Source organism: Lissotriton vulgaris, chromosome 3_1, assembly GCF_964263255.1.
Source record: "Lissotriton vulgaris chromosome 3_1, aLisVul1.2, whole genome shotgun sequence".
Taxonomy (NCBI): domain Eukaryota; kingdom Metazoa; phylum Chordata; class Amphibia; order Caudata; family Salamandridae; genus Lissotriton; species Lissotriton vulgaris.
In genome coordinates, this window is record NC_141689.1 from 2,000,580,302 (window position 1) to 2,000,599,126 (window position 18,825).

Below are 18,825 nucleotides of genomic sequence, written 5' to 3' on the forward strand. Positions count from 1 at the left end.
TGTATAGCTTCTGAGTCTTTAGAGCTCCTATCAGATTTTCAGCCACACAAATAAGCGGTGACGATGATGCAGACTTATCTAAGGGAGAATTGCATGTTAGATCAGTACTTAGTTCAATAGCCAATTTTCTTGGCTGTTCTTTTCTGCAATCTCCCCGAGGCATATCTCTCCCTTCTGGAGTTTCAGAAATATTAGTTAAAAACTGGGACAGATCATGTAAGCCAATAACACAGCCCAATTTCTATTGCCGTTTTCTGAGGTTTTCTTCCCAGCAAAAAATTATAAATTATTTTAATTTTAACTATAAGGTTTACTTTTGTATTGTTGCAATGCGTGATCGAATAAATTAGAGCATGATAATTATAAGTTTAGTATAAAACCGCACAGTTGAAATGCCGAAGCAGAACCAGTTAAATTACTCTGTTGTTGCTTTTTCAGGTACTGTTATAAAAAAAGGTTTTATCTTTTCTTTATCAAATTACACAAAGGGGTAAGAAACGAGAAACCCATCATCTTCATTAATTAAAAGTGATACTGAGATGCCAAACTGTAATAAGCCTTGAGGGAACGCAAGCCTAGAACCATTGATTTGAATGCAGCAATTTCCCACAACAATTTAAAAGGCCTGCAGGCATGCTGAAGTCATAGCTGGATGTTTCAGTTAACACTCTATAACATGACCCTAATGCCTCATTTGCATTGTAGCAATTAAAATATTTTTTGCACTTTATGGTTTTCTGCCATGGAGATGCCAAACTGTCTCTTGACAGCATTGTCCCTCCTTAGAAAAACTGTCTGTATGCATTTGTTTTTTCAGCTAAATCCAGTCTTCTCAATTGTTTCTTTCTTACTTAGCTTAATTAATATTCTTATGCAAGACCGTTAGCATGTACAAATGGCTGGTATTTGTGGCATAAATTCAGAATATAATTGGTTCGTTCACAGCATGTTTTCGTGATTATTGGTGTACTTTATAAAATATTTGGAATAGATTTGTAACTGGTTAAATTAATGTTGCTGAAAACACAGATGCACTTAAGACTGTTAAAGAATTATGTTGTGGGAAGAAGCATATATATATACATATATATATATATATATATATATATATATATATATATATATATATATATATATATATATATATATATATATATATATATATATATATATATATATATATATATATATATATATATATATATATATATATATATATATATATATATATATATCTCAGTTTTTTTCTGAATAACCTTTACACCCCCCCTCTTCATGGAACGTTTTGGGCAGAGCCATTAAGCATTTTAGTGTACATCCATTTATTAATTTTTGACAAATTAACTTAAAAAAGGTGCACAGGTTGGGCATGAAGAGGTTGCATTTTAGAGATCTGCATAGTTAATTTGCAGATCTTCCACAAATTTGCAAATCAACAAAAAAACACCCTATTGAAGTAAGGAGATTGTTATCCTTCATGCATTGCGCAATTGCTTTGCTCTGATTGGCTGGAAGTCACTGAAACATTTCTACTGTGGTCACCTTTATCATGGTGCACTGAGCGCTTTGTTTGGAAAAATAAAATTAAAATGTTATTAGGGGTTGGTGAACCTATCTGACCCCAAGGCCTAGGAAGGAGCCCAAAGAAACCAGCTTGCTATTGAAATGAAAAACAACTTTTATTGTGGGTTTTGTAAATCCTATGATGGATTTGCAGATCTTAGAATTTGAATGGATCCTGTAGACCCTCAGGATTCACTAATCAATAGGGTCCACAAACTCACAAATAATTGAAAATAAAAGGTATTTAGTGCACTAACAGTGTGCTTTACCAATGGCCGCATTCAGACATTGGACACACGTGGTGAAATGGGAGCAGGGCCTGGCCATTGGCCAAGCCCTGGAACCATCACTGCTGCACTTGGGGTTGGTAGCTAACGGAAAATTGAGCGCTTGGCGTGGGCAGAGGCAACCCTCGTTGCATACAACCAAAGACCATAAATGCGGCGGAAGTAGGCTTTCCATAGAGAGTTTGATGTAATGTTTGCCCGGAGTAAGGCCCCCGAATTCCACCCCACTGCAAATGGCGGAAAGAGTTGTGTAGCAGTAGCCTGCATCTGGGGAGGGTTTAGAAAATGGCCTGGCGAAGGTGAGGTGCTGTGTTCGCCCTTCCCCCACCCCCCGCACCACTGCGGATGATTGTGAACTTGCACTGCAGGTGTTGTCCGCCCACAGAGAGTTGACCACAGGGGCTGCCTAGATCAAAAGCCCTGCAGCCAACTCCTATGTATACTACTGAAAGCTGTGAGCAGCAGGGGTTGGTAGCCTGTGGTGAATTTGAAACAAGCCTGGCTGGAGGCTAAGACCTGCAGCAAACCCTGTTGTAGATGTCCACAGGCCATGTGCTGCAAGTGTTGTCCACACATGGAAGGTTGGGTGCAGGGCCTAGCCGTAGGCCTGCCCCTGTGATCAACCCCTTCTCTGTATGAATGAAGGATGTGGGCTGAGGATGTTGTCAGGCTATGTAGAGTTGGATGCATAGGCTTGCCTGGGTTTACTGCCAACCTCTGCTGTCAATGGCCATGGGCATCATGTGTTTACCCACCAGAGGAATGTTAGGCGCAGGGTCTGGCCAGATGCCAACACTCGCTGTGTACAGCCAAATGTGGGCTGTGTATGTTGGCCACCTATGTAGAGTTGGGTATAAGATCTGGTTGAGGAATGCGGATGTGCCTATGCCTGATCCAGAGGTTGTAACTCACAACCCTCCAGGGTCTGAGCCATTCTCTCTCTGATGGCGTCAGTCTCACTTTATTCACTACTCCCTCTTATAGACTTTGCCCATTCCCAGCAAAAAATGCTGCTCACTGACGTCTGAGTGACTTGCAGAATTTTACATGTGCAGAGGGGCTGTACTCTGATGAACATCATAAATGGGTCTCTCCACTCTTGAATCCTCTCCTCACTTGGCCTCAGGCTTATAGTCTGTTTCATCAACTGTGCGAGTTAGAGAGACTTACAGCCGATTTATCAAGCCGAAATCGGCTCGCAAAGGGCCAGATTCTGAGAATCTGGCCCTTTGCAAGCGCTATTTTTGCATTTGGGATTCATCATCCCAAATGCAAAAATCGGTAATAGCGATTTCGCAATTTTGCGAGGAATTACATTTAAGGAATCTCTATTTGAGATTCCTTAAATGCAATTCATCATCCATTTAAAAATAGCGAATTCGCAATTTCGGCCCGCTATTTACCGCGAGGTCAAACCTCGTGGTAAATAGCGAAAACTTAGAAAAATGCTTTTAAAAGCATTTTTCTAAGTTGCATGTTGCACACACACGTGTCCTTTGGACATGTGTGCTCGCAACACCTGTTTCAATTTGCATTTAAGGGGTGCTACAGGGTGTCCTTTGGACACCCCTGGCACCCTTTAAATCGCTATCTTATTTGCAATTAGCTAATTGCTAATTGCAAATAAGGAATACTCCCCATTCATTCCAGGGGCCTTTTGGCCCATAGGAATGAATGGGGAGTTATTCCTTATTTGCGATTAGGAATTTGCTAATCGCAAATAAGGATTGTGTAGGAATCGCAATTCTTTTTGCGATTCCTACATGATTCCCGTTTTGCGAGTCTGTAATAGCGATTCCTTATGAATCGCTATTATAGACTCGCAAAATGGGTCTATGATGAATCAGGCTGATAGTCTCACCAGTGGCAGCTTTGGACAGGCACTGGTACTTGCAGACACACATTGAAATAAGGGGTCAAAATAACAATGTTGGGAAAATAGTAGAAATGAAAACCAAGACATAGATTTAAGACTACACAAACATTACCATTCTCTTGTTGAGCCAACCTTTTCACCTTCATATCTTGGTCTCAACCACATTGGCAGTCATTATTGTGGTGCATTCACAGACTCCGGTCCTTGTTGACCATTTCAAATCACTTTGCAGCAGTACCACTCATTCATACATCTTACTCAAGGCCAGAAAAGGCCCAAGCACACACGGCAATACATGGTTAAGAGAGTGAAGAGCAGTGTACAGATTCTCAAATATAAAACAATCAGAAAATGGAACTCCGTTTTCAAACAGAATTGAAAAACAAATACAATAATGGTCAAGGTTCAGAAACTTGAGGGGAAAGTAGCAAACTGTACACAAGAAGACAGAAACAAAATGGCCAAATAGAAACTAGCATGAAAAAAGTTGTTATTTTATAAAGCAGAGCCTTCTGTCTCCTTCAGCTCTATGCCCTGCACTATATCTTTTTTTCTTTCAGTGTGTGTGATTATCTGAAAGTTTCTAGTCTAATTGGGAATTGCAAAACCCAAATCTATATTACTTACCCTAAATATCACAACAAAACATCACTTAAGAAATCAGGTAACTGTATATTTTCACCTTGTAGATGGTGAACAAATTAGCAAAAACATGATGGATAGAAATCCTTTATTTGATCTGGTAATTACTCTTGGCAGTGTTTCTCTCTCGTAGTACTTTGGCTTGTCTTTGCCATTACAGTCTGGGAGTAAATCAGATGTGACTCTGTGACTGGCACTGCCCCAGTGGATGCCCAGCCCAGGATGCTGTGCGGCCTCCCCATGTGTAATACTGCAGACAAGATGAACAACCATGTAGCGGCATTCTATTCACAGTGGTAAACACCCAGACAACCATTTCTGCCCCCTCCTCCCCTCCTCTTTCTATTTCTCTCCCCCCTTTTCTCTTCCCCTTCACGGTTTATATTGGGTGTGCCTACTATAACTTTCTCCAACGCCCGTATTTGTTAGGACTCCACATAAATGTTTTTCTATGCTCTATATTCCCTTTGTACAAGGTTGTAGACGGGAGCAATGTATATATCGTTACTGTCATTGGGATGTTCTTGTATACTTCATAGATGGATGGATGTATTACTTGCTTTCTGTTTCCTACTGTCTCTAAGAAAAGAATAAAATATTTAGCAGGGGGGAAAAAAATCTACCCAACTCATTTTTTTACTGTCCACCTCAGTGTATGGCAAGAAATGGGTTTCAACCTTGCAGCATTGCAGGGGCTCGAGCTGCGTGCCATAAACTATGCCCCGTGAGGCCGTAGGTAGCAGCAGAAGTCGTCTGTGCAGGACTTTTCTTTTGGGGTTAGACCTAGGCAGTTTGCATGTGGTTGCCCTCTTTCTGTAAAGCAACGTGTCAGCTAAACTAATGATGCAATGGACATCCAAACAGGGAAAATACAAGTCTGTAAAATACTTTTCAATCATTTCCATCTTCCTGCTATAAAGCGCTTCAAGGCCTCATCGGGGGTAGTAACCGCTATATAAATGCAATTAATTACAATAAAATACAACCACTTATTTTGCTGTCTCAGCGCGTGGAGTTGGTTTCCAAATGATGTGCATAAACTCGCTAATTTGTCGATAGTATTGTGCAAAGAAGCTTTCGTTCTTTTGCTTTCCCGCTTGTTTTGTCATGTTTGTCCACGGTAGTGTTACGACAGCAAACGAGAATCTCTCGCCCGTTGCACTTGTTGATATGCAGCAGATTATAGAAGTTGCATGAGAGGCAAAGACGATGGCGTGTTCTCTGGTGCCCTCGGGTGACTCCCCTTGGGACGCAGGAGGCGAGTTAAAGAAGAAAATGATCCAGAATTGAAGAAACATTAGATAATGTTTGACCAAGAGGTCATTTCAGCTTCCCAAAAAATATTAAAACTTGGAAAAATGTTTGCAATAGCACTTCTGCATTTCCCCGAAGTCTATGAATAGTTACAGTTGACATCGCAAGGTTTCTGTCTAGTTTTATTAATTTGGGACACATTTCTCCAAGACACCATGACCGTCTTTCGAAGTCAAAAGGTGTTTGTATGATGTTCATGATGTCAAAAGGTGAGAGGAACATGAAAATAATTAGAGCACAGAAAAAAAATACCAGAAGAGCGTGCTGAACAGAGAAGCAAACCTGGGCAGGGAGCATAAACAAGAATTCTTTAAACATATCTTCTGCCACTTCTGTTTCTACCAATCAGCAAATACGTTAAATGCATTGTATTTGTGGATGACCTTGCATTTCCTTTGAGCATTAACAATTCTAAATGAAGTGTTCGCATAAAAGTGGAGTTTGCAGAACCAAACTGGATGCCATTGTCCTGTCTGTGGCTCCTTGTATTGTCCCATAAATGGTTGACAAGCATGTCAAATTTAAATATACATATGGCCCCATAACTGTTTTGGGGTACGTGGGGATTTTATTCTTTGAAACAAGTTTTTGGACGTTATTGCTTCGACTATTTCTGAAATGCGTCTTGTTTTATTTCAGATACGATAGTTTTAACTCTTCCAAACTTTGTCATGGGCAGAGCCTGTTGGGCACCGAGGTCATGTTTGCTCCACACTGAAGGACCAGGCGAGATCGATTATAGTCCACTGTCAGTAGATGGTCCTCCTTGGTGGCCAGGTGCCACTGTGTGGTTAGATGACAGTAGTATAGGGTGCTACCACTTCGACATCGACATCCAACCTCCCCTGCATAATACATGCTGATCTTGGGTGAAGCACAACACTATTATTATTATTATATGAAATTTATAATGCGCTCAGCTTACCCGGGGGCATCCCGGCGCAACAGACCAGAAGGAGAGACTCAGCTAATCACTACTATGGAAACAAGTGGGTCTTAAGAAGTTTCCTGAATAGTAGGATCTTGGGCTCTGAGCGAATCTTGAGGGGCACTCTACATGTTTGTAGAGCTTGGCCATTTGGAATATGTGGAGGACTCAGTTGATCTGTAGTGCACAGGGGATACAGTGAAGTGCTTCTAGGTAGCAGAGGCTCTTTCTACTGTTGCTTCTGTTTACCTTTCTTGGTGTGTTTGTCTGCAAATTACTTAGTTAAAACAAGACCGGATGAGATCCAATGAATGAGCAGTTCTCCTTTTTTTATTTATATATATATTTTTTAATAAATATTTTTATTTCAAGAACTGACAAAGCAAATACATTCATCTTACAAGAAATATACTGTCACCTCTCCTAAATACAGCTTTTACATTCTTAAATTACTTACAGTCCCACTTTCAGTTATTCCTTTGTTGTTCGTTCCTTTATCAATTCCCTCCTAAATTTCTTCCCACCTCCTCTGTTGCTCTAGAGCCGTACCTGGGTTTCCTCTAAAGTCATTCCATTTGTTCCTGATCTTCCCCCATTTGCAGGGGCATCCTGTGTTGGTATACACCGCCTTCTCCGCCACCATAAACCAGTCCATATCCCTCTTCCAGTCCCGCAGGGAGGGAGTCACATCGGAACCCTACGCCTGTGCTATATTTCTTTTGGCAATCATCATTGCTAAGGTTACCCCATTTGGTCTCCACTGCCCAAATCCGTTGCCTCCCACACTTTAAGTAAACACCATTTTGCCGCACCTCGTACCTCACTCCCATACAATTCATTTAAACAGGGAATTATTTTAGTCCGTACTCTTGAATTTTGAACAAGCCCACATTATACGACAGAATGTACCCTCCATTTTACAGCCCCTACGACAGAAAGCCTCGGTTAGTTCCCCATCTTTACCAATGTGATGCATGAAATGTAGGCCCTATAGGGAATTTTAAGTTGCACCAGGCAGAAATGGGCTTTGATCGCAACCTCCCGAGGGGAAGCCAGGGCCTTCACCCACTCTTCCCCTTGCATATCCGGGATGTCTTTTCCCCATTTCTCCCTTAAGTGGGTTCATTGTTCTGGTGCATGATTTATCATTTATATATATTAGTGAGATCGCCTTTTAGTGATCTATTCCTCCAGTAACCTGTTTTGAGCAGAGAGTACTCTGGGAGACGCACCCCCTTAACTAGGGTTGTCTGCAGGGCATGACGGAATTGTAGGTAGTGGAACACCTCAGTGGGGGCTACGTTGTACTTTCTTTAGTTCTGTGAATGGTTTCATCTTCCCTCCTCTTGACACGTCTCTCACTGCTGAGACACCCAGCAGGTCCCACTTGTCAAATCCCTGTCTCTCTCTCAGGCTACTAAGGAGTTGGGATTCCCACAGCGGTGTCACCTGCGTGATTTTATTTTTTCACAAGCTCTCTCCCAGCGTCGCGTGCCAAGTCTGGATTGTGAGCGCTGGTTGAGCGGTTCTCCTGGTGGCGTGATTCCAAAAGGGATCATAATAGAAGATTTGCAGTGAGTATTTGGCCTGATAATGGGTCCGTACATCAACCTAGTAGTAGCATTATGCAATACTATTAGTTTTTGCTAGTAAAGGGATGTAGACCCCGTTTGCTCTCTTTTCTGCCAGTGGTTTCCCCTAGTGAGAATTGTTTCAAAGGTGTGCTCGCCATATGATGCGGATATGATTATTTTTATTTCTGAGGAGAGGTGTGGCTCAGCAGCCAGAGCGGGGCCCACGGTTCATTCCCTGGCACCGCCTGCAGCTCAGCTCTGCATCATGTGACTCTGGGCAATAGCTCACTTAATCTCCCCAACAGCCTTGAAACCTTGAGGGGTGATATCTTCACCTTTTACAAATATAAATTATTATTATTTCTAAGTTATTTTTTCATGTTTTTTTATAGTGTTTTGACAACGGCATGCCATGTAGGTTTCCCTTCAGTTAGAACACTACTCGCAGCAAATTTGTTTTTCAAGCTCGTTTCACAAGAAGCGATTGCCAAGTTTCGGACTGGAATATGGCACTTTCCTGCCTCACTCTGACATCATTTTCGTTGCATGACAGAATGAACTAGAAGGACTCAGCCGATGCTCTTAGAATCGTTGCTGTATTAAAGGAGAAAAGCAAGAGTTATGTGGCATCCTCTTCAGACTATCCACTGGCTGAAAATTGATGGAAGCAGGGCCCTGCAGTCAAGTACAACTCCTGGGTTTAACACATTAAACTCTAATTCCGGGGTGGTGCCAGTGGGACAGTACAGGGTGGCACAGCTGCTGTATCTTGGGCACAAATGTTCCCCCTCATGCTGCTCTCATTCCATTTCCTGGGACCTGCAAGGACAGCCTTTGACTATAGCAAGGGGATTGCTGGCATTATGGCTCAGACTGCAGCATCTGTCTTGAGTTCTACCCCCTGCTCGTTGGTTTGCCTGCACTGCAGTCATGTCTGCATTGAGGGTGTTTTAGAAGTAAATTTGAATTAATGATACAATTTGACATAAATACTGATGGTGAAATCCCTGAAGCCCAATGTTCGCTTGCGCTTGTTATTCAGACATGACTTCCAAATGTGCTCCTTGGTGTAATATGCCACAATATAGATTTACTCACTCTGGCCTTTCTCCAGCCTTGCATCCTTTCCCGTTTTATTGGGAGACCCAAAGGATAACATGGACAGGTTAACTTGCAAGGCAAATCTTTGTTATTAGAAATATCTGGCTTGTTCCTATTGGCATTGCTGTACTGTAGCAATACCGTGTTACATTTCCCATAATGAACAGTGACACATAAAGGTTTAAAATATATAGTTGGGGCATATCATTTTATCAGCCTGTAGGCCTCTATTTAGAGCGCCAACTAGGAGTTATTACTTACACCACCTCATCATTTCCCCACAAGACACCTGCAGTATTTGCTCTTAATTAAAGGGTAGCAGAGTAGTGTGGTGGACATCAGTATGGAGTTGCAAGCAGCTCCATGCTGATGCATCAGTACCATCTGGTAGCACTGTACAATACCAGAAATAGCACCGGTGGAGATCCTCTTGATATGGGGAATCCCTGGAATTCCAGCCAACTAACATGGTGTTTGCAAGGGAGTCTCAGGGATTCAGTTTCTGTTCAATAATATCGCACATCAGGGAAGCTAAACCTAGGGATTCTCTGAGCCCGATAGAAAGGTGAGATAGGAACTACTGGCCGGCCACATTGATACATCACCACCATCTTTCCTCACTTCCAAGCCACGTGAAAATTGCATAGTAAATACTATTGCAACCTATTCTTACATGGTCGTGGTGTGGTGGGTCAGTGACAATGATGGGAGTCCATGCCTCAGCTGTGAAATTGACAGGTAGTTGTTTGGAGGTGGTGACTTGGTGGAGGGCTGCACCAGTCACCCTCCAAGATGTCCAAAATCCGGAACTAAGTAAGCGGAGGAAGCCTTTTATTTTGAGAGTAACAGTGATGCAACTACATAGAATACAAATGAGCTATAGAATTACGTTAAAAGTATAATATCATGTTCTCCTGTAAAATGTTGATCAGCTATACCAGCATGGCCACAGAAATTGGTCATTGTCTCAGAGCCTTGGTCTGGGGAAATTACCATATTCGAGATCTCAACATCTGTTTCTGTTGTTGTGAAATTCTCTGTAGGTTGAACTTTTTCGCCCTTCTAAAAACACTAAAGATTCCAGACGCACATGGACTCTTGTGTGGAAATATCCTATTTGGCTTTGCTTTTTCTTATTTGTAAATTCGTTGTAAAGTCCCCTGCTTATAAATTCTTAGCTCAGCATTCTGAGAGCCCAGTTGTAATGTTCAGGTGGGTCTGTGCCTGACAAAGATGGATAGGTCTAAGCAATTCTACTCTCAAAGTCTATTTAACAACCAAGACTTTCTCTGGATTGAATTTGATTTGAACTTCAAAGGAGACCTCATCAGCACATTGAATTTGTAAAGGGGAAAGTCTACTATGTTCCTGCAAGTTTCTATTTTGTTCCTTGAAGTTACCCTGTCGGTTTTCATTGTGGCAACAGTACAAGAGCCCCAGTCTCTTGGAGTGGTAAACAATCAATGTGAGCCCTCTAGCTGAGTATTGCTGAGGGAAGACCACCTGTTGATCTCCCCACTCTACTTCTAATGGGATAGTCCGCCCCTTACCTCCAGCAAGCGAGCCTTGACTAATGGTAATGGTAGCTGATCTCTTGGTGTGCCTTGGTACACCAAGGGAACTTGCTTACTGTCCCCGCAGTGTAAACTGAAGTCCAGAGGCTTGGCCTGACAGGGGTACCTGTGTGTGAATTTATTTTGTTAAATAAAATGTTGATGAATTTTACATACAGTTATCACCAGCATAATCCTTTATGAACATTAGTCCGTTTAAGTTAAGACAACAAAGTTCACAATTACAATCATGCTTGTTGGTTAGCCTGAGTAGTTGCGAACATTTATCATAAAGATTTAGGATTAGTACTCCCCATAGAAGAAAATCCCATTCACCACTTTTTCCTGTTTTCCTCATTGTGCATTTTGTGGTGCTGGGGGTTCAGGCAATACTGAGGCTCTATATAGACGCAGTACTGCTTTAGCAGAAGCCCAGACACAGAGTAGGAACATTTAAGACTGTGCAAATAACAGGAAGTCAGTAAATAATATAAAGTGTCATATACTAAAAGAGGACCTAATGCTCAAAACTATATAAAAACCAAGTTTGATACTCGAAGGCAATCTGCTGATATTTCAGTAGTTAGGTACTAGAGTGGAAGTCCACCCTGGCCAGTCTTTACTTACTTTTCAAACGAAGCCTTCATAACCTAAGGAGAACATTGTCACAGCTATTGCTCCTGACCCGCAGGAACCGGATAGAGCACTATTTCCTTCATAGTGCTGTAAGGTTCAGTCAGAAATGGCAAAGCCAGTAGGCCTGGCTTTGGCTTCCAACCTTTTGGCTTTGCAAATGCTTATTCTGTCATGCCTTTTTCTAAACTTTATCTTTGGAGCAGCAGTCTAAACGTTTCTGGTCTCCAAAAGCACACATTATCAGAGTAGTCCCAGGCCCTGAAGAGAACTACTAAGTGTAAGGACGCGCTCCTTGGAAAAGAGCAGAATACCATCAGTCACATGAAGTTATCCAATGGCAGAAGTGGGCGGGCCTATTGCCCCTTGCTGTATGCATGCTTTAGTGAACAAATGAGAGTGTGAATGGCACACCATTGGATGAAGAGGGCTGGCGGAAGCACCTTTAACTACACTTAGTTTGCATGAAGTTTTAGCAAAATCAAACGATTGTGGCTACCTATAAAGGGAGATAAGCAAGTCGGTTCTATTCAGAACTGTTGTGAAAAGTAAGATTGAAAAACTTTGCGGAGTTATTCCACAACGCCCGGGGATGATTGTAGAATGAGCAAAAGATAGGTTTGATATTCCTTTTTGCAGTATGAATACTGCGGCCTCTCCTACATCCCCCGAGGCGCCGGCACAAGTGACTGGGGCCATCACTCAGAGGTGCCTTCTGCTCTTGTGTGCCTTCCGAAATATTCCTTGGGAGGGAGGAGACCAGGGAGGGAAGTGTTTAACCTTTACACAATCGGTCTGCAGTGCCATTATTTTTTGTCTGTGAAGAGAAATGAGGATGCCAACACTGCCAGAATAAATGTCATCAAAATAATGTTGTACTGATTTTTTTTGAAAAATGACTGGTTAGTTTCATTGATCGAGGATTAGGGAAGAATATTTTTTTTCTTGATTTTGATATTTATTCATGTGCGGGCTGGCTGTGCTTTTTGTGTGCACTGGCAGCAGCTTAGGCAGTAATGTTTACCCCAGCATCAAGTTTTGTGGTGCACGAATTCATCATTTTATGTATTAGGGACTGGTCCATGGGAACTTGTCAAAGTCCCGGGGAGCCCTCATCATTCACTTCCTCTGCAAAAGAGGGCTTCTAATATCTCTCTAGACCTCACCATAATGGCTACCAAAATAGTGGACATTTCGAAATGAAACTGTAAGGACACACACACCAGATGCTGGCCAGAAGCCTGCTAAAAGCATCCTATCCACATGCACACTTTGATTAGCAACATTCTCTTCCACAGCCATTGCTAACATCATCTGTTCTGAACAATTTATGCCAGTCTCTTTTTCCAATGTGTTTGATAGCACAACACCTATTATTTTTGCTTCATTGATTTCATATGTAGTTTGCAACCACCTGTTCTACCCAGCAATTGTTTATTCGAGTATATGCATGGTTTCCAAAGTGGAAGACAGGCAGCCTGAAATGATACGAAGGACTGAAGTAAATAAAAAATAATTATAAAATAAACCATTTTAATTATTTCCTAAGATTGTCCTGATTATTTATCTTTTTCTGCATTTTCCTACAGATTCCCTTGAATGTGAACACAACGTTTAAGTAAGCTGAACTGATGCCCGCACAGAATGAATGAAGAATGGATGTGAAAGAACGAAGGCCTTATTGCTCGCTTACAAAGAGCCGGCGAGACAAGGAGCGACGCTACACAAACTCTTCAGTGGACAATGATGAGTGTAGGGTGCCCACTCAAAAGTCCTATAGCTCTAGTGAAACACTGAAGGCTTTTGATCATGATTCCTCAAGGCTACTCTACGGAAACAGGGTGAAGGATCTGGTTCACAGAGAGGCAGATGAATACCCCAGGCAAGGTAGGAGCACAGTCTAAATATATACTATTTATTTGTTGTAATTCAAATTATTGTGATGTTGATTCTCTTTTTTTCCTCAAGAGTTGTCAAGATGAATGCTTCTTCTTTTTTTAATGACATTTGTTGTCCTCTTAAAAATCTGTCTTGGGGTTCAGTAAATGTGAAGGTTCACGAGCTATTTACTTTCAAAAGGAAATTTAAAGATTGAGATGTGTAGGTGCGTATAATAAAAACGATAACTCTGTAAATAAACTCCTCTTCCACCACTCACATTCAGTCATTTGTACGATATATGATAACACATATATTCAGGTACTAGGTACTACTTATGTCTTGGTCGCCAATAGGCATGGACTTTTACTGTATATTACTTTGATACCTTTAGGACTTTCATGAAAATAAATTACCTATAACTGCATTGCAAGTTTGAATACTTATCTGAACGTTGCCAGGATAGGATAAAAATACTGGTAAGTGAAGTCCTACACAACACTGGGAGCTAGCTTTCACTGCCCAGGAATATGCAGTTTGTTAAGTAGATACTTTTATTTTTTTCTTAAACTGTTGCTCCATCAAGCCACTGACACGGTCCTAGGAGAAGGAAAGAAAATATTTATATACATATATAGTTGTATATGTATAATGGGTGTATATGCATATGTGTGTATATGTATATGTGTGTATACGTATATGTATGTGTGTGTGTGTGTGTGTGTATATATATATATGTATATGTGTGTATATATATGTATGTGTGTATATATATATGTATATGTGTGTATAAATATATAGTGTGTATATAGAAATATATGTGTGTGTATATATGTCTTAACTTAACAAATGATTTAAGATAATTTCACATAGTCACATAGATAAGCACAAAAATGTAGCATGCCTCTTTTAGTGAGTGTTGATGATGGGTCTTGTTCAGGATCAAAAACCAAATGGAATCAAGACTAGAATGCCTGCTGATCCAGGCTATGTGGCAGGGCGGTTCTGACAATTAGACACTTGCCGTGCTGTCTCTCTGACAGTCCTAGACCTGGAAGTGTTTTTTGCTTTGCTAATTTTGGCGAAATTTGATGAATCTACATAAAGCTTTATGAAAAAAAAGTGTATCTACCACACCTCCTGCTTGGAAAGCTGCAGAGTGTTAAGTCACGCGGGGGAAAGAGAAAGGCGAGGTCCTAAAACATTGAATTCCCATGTTAACTCCTGTTGGAAATGTATGTCGCAAATAGAGGAAAACAGCAAACAGAATTACACTAAATTTGGTGAATTGTTTTACTTTTTGTCATTTGGTGTAAATCTGTTCAGCTGTTTGTGAGATTTTAATTTAAAAAGGTGCTCGAGTGGGTCATGAAGTGGTTAAAGAAAGGAATTTTTAGACTCTTAGTGTCAAGATTTTCTGTGATTAGCCACTCTAGAGGAGACTAGTCAATCCTGATTGGCTGGCTACAACATGAACAATATGTTGTTGCAGTCCTTATAGGACTTGGGGTTGTACTTCTCATTGAAATACAGTGTAGTGAATGCCAGGTTTTGAGGGTCACAAAAAAGAGCCCATATAAAGGGTGATGTCCGATTTTAGCCACAATATAAATCATTTGTTGGTGCCATTATACTAATTTTATGAATTATAAAGCATTCTCCTGTGATTCTACCATCTGAAAAATGCTGCCCTATGACTGGGATTTGATGAAACAAACATGTTAGAGAAAATGGTTTTCTTTCATGATTTTCTTATAAAAGTCATAAAAGGTGCTCCAGAAAATAAAATGAGAGCACATTTTCTAGAAGTTCAATCTATGCTCCTCAGTCATGTGAGAATAAAGGTTGATATTCTAAGTAAAACATGTACTTCCATGGGCAGCAGTCTGTCAGTTGATTCCCATCTTCTATTGCAGCTTCACCACAGTGCACTTTTGAACACCAATGGAACTAACAAAATTGTGGCACACCTAAACACCATTGTGATGGAAACAAAGCCATACCGAATTTTCCTTAGAAATGAACAAAACGAGGGGGTTTTTCTTGTCAAAGAAATGATGGTTAATGCTCTACAAACTAAAATGAAAACACATTTTCTGAGTTTTAAAATATCTTTCTTATCCATGTTAGTAAAAGATTCTGACGTGCAGATTGAAGCATGTACTTTCAAGTTTGAGCACCAGCAGCAGTCTTTGTTACCTCCCAACTGTGCTACTGCAGCTTCCCAAAGTGTTCTAATAAACAACTTGAACGTTAACGTTCTGTATGTATGACAAAAGTGTGGCACACCTGAAATTATCTTGATGGATTCAAAGCTGTAAAACCTAAAGCATTTCCTTTCAAAATGAACAAATTCAGGGGTTTCTTTGTGTCATAGAAATTATGCTTAGAGCTCTAAAATGCTAAAACAGGGATACATTTTCTATAATTTCTCGAATATCTTCCTTACCCATTTCTTGAAAACCTTCTGAAATGCAGAGAGGAACACATACATACAATACCAGTCTGTATTTTAACTCCCTGTATGCAACTACAGCCTCCCCACAGAGATCTAATGAACGACTAGAGCACTAACAAGTGAGCCACTTCTAAGTTACATTTTGTTCAAATAGGGCAGTAGAATTTAAGCCTTGTCTAAAGAGCAGTCTAAAGTAATTGATCATTGAGATGTTAATGCAGGTATGAAACCAGAAGGTTACAAATCTGAGGGAATGTATGGTTTTGAGTAATTTGAGCATTCTTTTATTTTTAAATGGGCACAACATAGTTCGAGATAAGTCTGCATAAGTGTAGCATGCCATTTCGACATCTGTTTACTCTACCTACCATGCTCTTAAAAGATCAATTCATTTATTATCAGTGTAGGACATAGTGAAACTATCCACATTCCAGATGCGTTTCAGCGCAGCATGACCTTGACAAAAAGGAATATGATACTCAAGGACATTATTATTGAATGTACATGCCTTACATATTTGGCAGGTGTAAAAACGATTTATACCTCTCTAGTTTATCACTGATGACGATTTAACATAGTTTTTACTAAGTCTATCTCTCAGACAGTCACTCTTTCTAAATGCCACCTTGTGACGGTCAGTGATAGTACTACTGTTCATGGTTCATATCTTAAAATGGACTCTTTCTACTGCTCGACTTCTGTAAGTGGTAAGGAATCTAATCGCATTATCCCCGCCTGTCTTCTCTGAATTTTAGTACTAAGCAGGAGATCCTCTCTCTTGATGGTCTGTACAGATCTCATTCCAGTCCTCAATCTCTGTAACGCCATTTTTTAAACCTCTGGAACATTAGTTCCTGTTAGGCAAGAAATGCCCCTCAGTGCTGCAGTTCCTCTTGGCCCTTTACAGATCCTCATGGGGATACTCTGTATTACATTCTTTGGATGACTGCTGCGTGCATGTAAAACTGAATCAAAGATGTTTATACTTCCTAGTGTTATTGGGTCAACCCCAGTTTTTTTCTACAGCCTGCATGTAAAAGACTGTTGCCAGCCGTTTCTTTTTCTGGACATATTAGTTTTTATCCACCGACCAATGCTAGTATCCAGAAATTCCACCTGGCGGTTAATGATGTCACTGGTGAAATGTAAATTCTGATTAAGTCTGTCAATAAATTCCAATGCATCCCTCTCAGATCCACTCTAAATGGTGAACACAAAATCAATTAATCTGATCCACATTGTGTTTATACCCTGGTGTCATGCTGAGGACCTGCTTCTCCCACCAGTTCCATGAAGAGATTTACATAGATGTGGGGTTGGAGGTGGGAAAGAGGGTCCCCATCACATCCCCCTTAAGTAGTTTATAGTGACGGAGTAGAGTAGAAACACATCATTATACAGACAAAACATTTACATATTCAGAAACATTTCACCATGGAATAGACATATTGAAGATCTGACAGGCACTGACCCCAGAGGTATGTATAATTCAAGTGTTAGTAATATATATTCCATTTCCCAATTTATACCTTCTATGTTGAAGAGACAATCCCTCATATCCTGTACATAGGTATGCAAAGAGGAAACATACGGCCTCAAGAAGAAATCTATATACTGAGAGGTATTTTCAGGCAGGCTTCCAATGGCTGTGTCAATTGGACACCATTGGTGAGTGTCAGTATTCATGTGGATTTTGGGTAGGAGGTAGAGGATGGGAATTCCAGGATGATCACAATTTAAAAATAAGAATCCCACCCAATCTAACAATCCCCTCTGTTTAGAAATAAAAAGATTCATCAAATCGTCATACATTAGGTCACAAAGAGGCTAAGTAAATCCAACATCCACTGCTCTTTTGTTGGGTTGGAACCCTTATGAGCACAAATACACTACCATGGTCTGTTCCTGATCAGAATAGACAGTTGGAAGATGGGCTGAGCAGCTAGCAGGCTGCTCCTGGTGGGGCTGCTACCACTGTTCTTATGGACTTTATAAATAACTTAAAAGACACTACTCGGCTACATCTACTACTTCACCTCTACCCATAAAATTTCATTATTACAGTTTATCAACACCATTATTGTAAGCATAATGTAAACTTTATTTTACTCGCACCTAATTTTTGTTGACAACATTTGAATCATTCAGCAGACTATGTATTTATTTGTCTATTTACATAGATGGTGCATGCTCCATAGTATCCCATATTTAAAGGAAGGAAATTGTCTGTACATTAAACAAATCTTTGCTTGTGTATTCATCCTGGGTTATGTTCTACTCACACAGTAGTTTTGTTTCTATAAAAACATTGCCTGGAACTCTGTAAATTACTGCAAATATAGTCTTCCTTTCCTTCTAAACACTGTTCCCACACAAATGATCAAACAGCATGTAAATCAACCTCTAAGACTATATTTGTGATGAATCAATGCCTATCAGTCTAATTGAATCTCCTTACTTCCTACTGCTGATATCTCTTTCAGTAACATCCAAAGCATACATCATTACAACACAGCCCTTTTTTCTGTTCTTATGCGCTCTGTTTGCGGATACATCTTTATATTACTGAGATTACATCAGTTCCTTGTGCATTAGAACTGGTAAAGGCCTTCACTTTACCTAATCAGAATGCACTGCATCTTATTCAGGCAGCTAAGAATGCATGTAGGAAATGTTCAGACTGCAAGCATTAATCTCTATGCCAGCTGTACGTTGGGCAAAACCATCCAACAATCCATCCTTGATGTTTTTCAGATTCCTGCCAGTCATGCTACTTCTGAAATTGTTGAGACTATTTCTAGACACTGTAAGAAATAATTTATCTACATAGATTTCAACTTTTTTTTTAACAAAAAGCATTTGTTTAATAGACCTTAAAACACAGTATTAGAAATTGTGTTACTGGTTGATTGGGGTATAAACCCTGGTCAAGCAGCAACCAAAATCCTAGTCAGGGTAAGGCACAAGCAAATCCCAAATTAACCTGTGCTCAGCCCCTGATAGACTGGTGCAGAGCTG

General features: G+C 40.4%; 1 protein-coding gene across 1 annotated transcript in view; it reads left to right on the forward strand.

Annotated features, from left to right (window-relative positions):
- The window catches only part of TENM3 (teneurin transmembrane protein 3), a 1,290,943-nt gene that overhangs the window by 503,035 nt on the left and 769,083 nt on the right, over positions 1–18,825 (forward strand). Inside the window, exon 4 of the mRNA XM_086962461.1 lies at positions 13,061–13,358. Within this exon, the coding sequence (XP_086818587.1) occupies positions 13,127–13,358 (232 nt within the window). The 5' untranslated portion in view covers positions 13,061–13,126. The remainder of the gene's footprint in view (positions 1–13,060; positions 13,359–18,825) is intronic.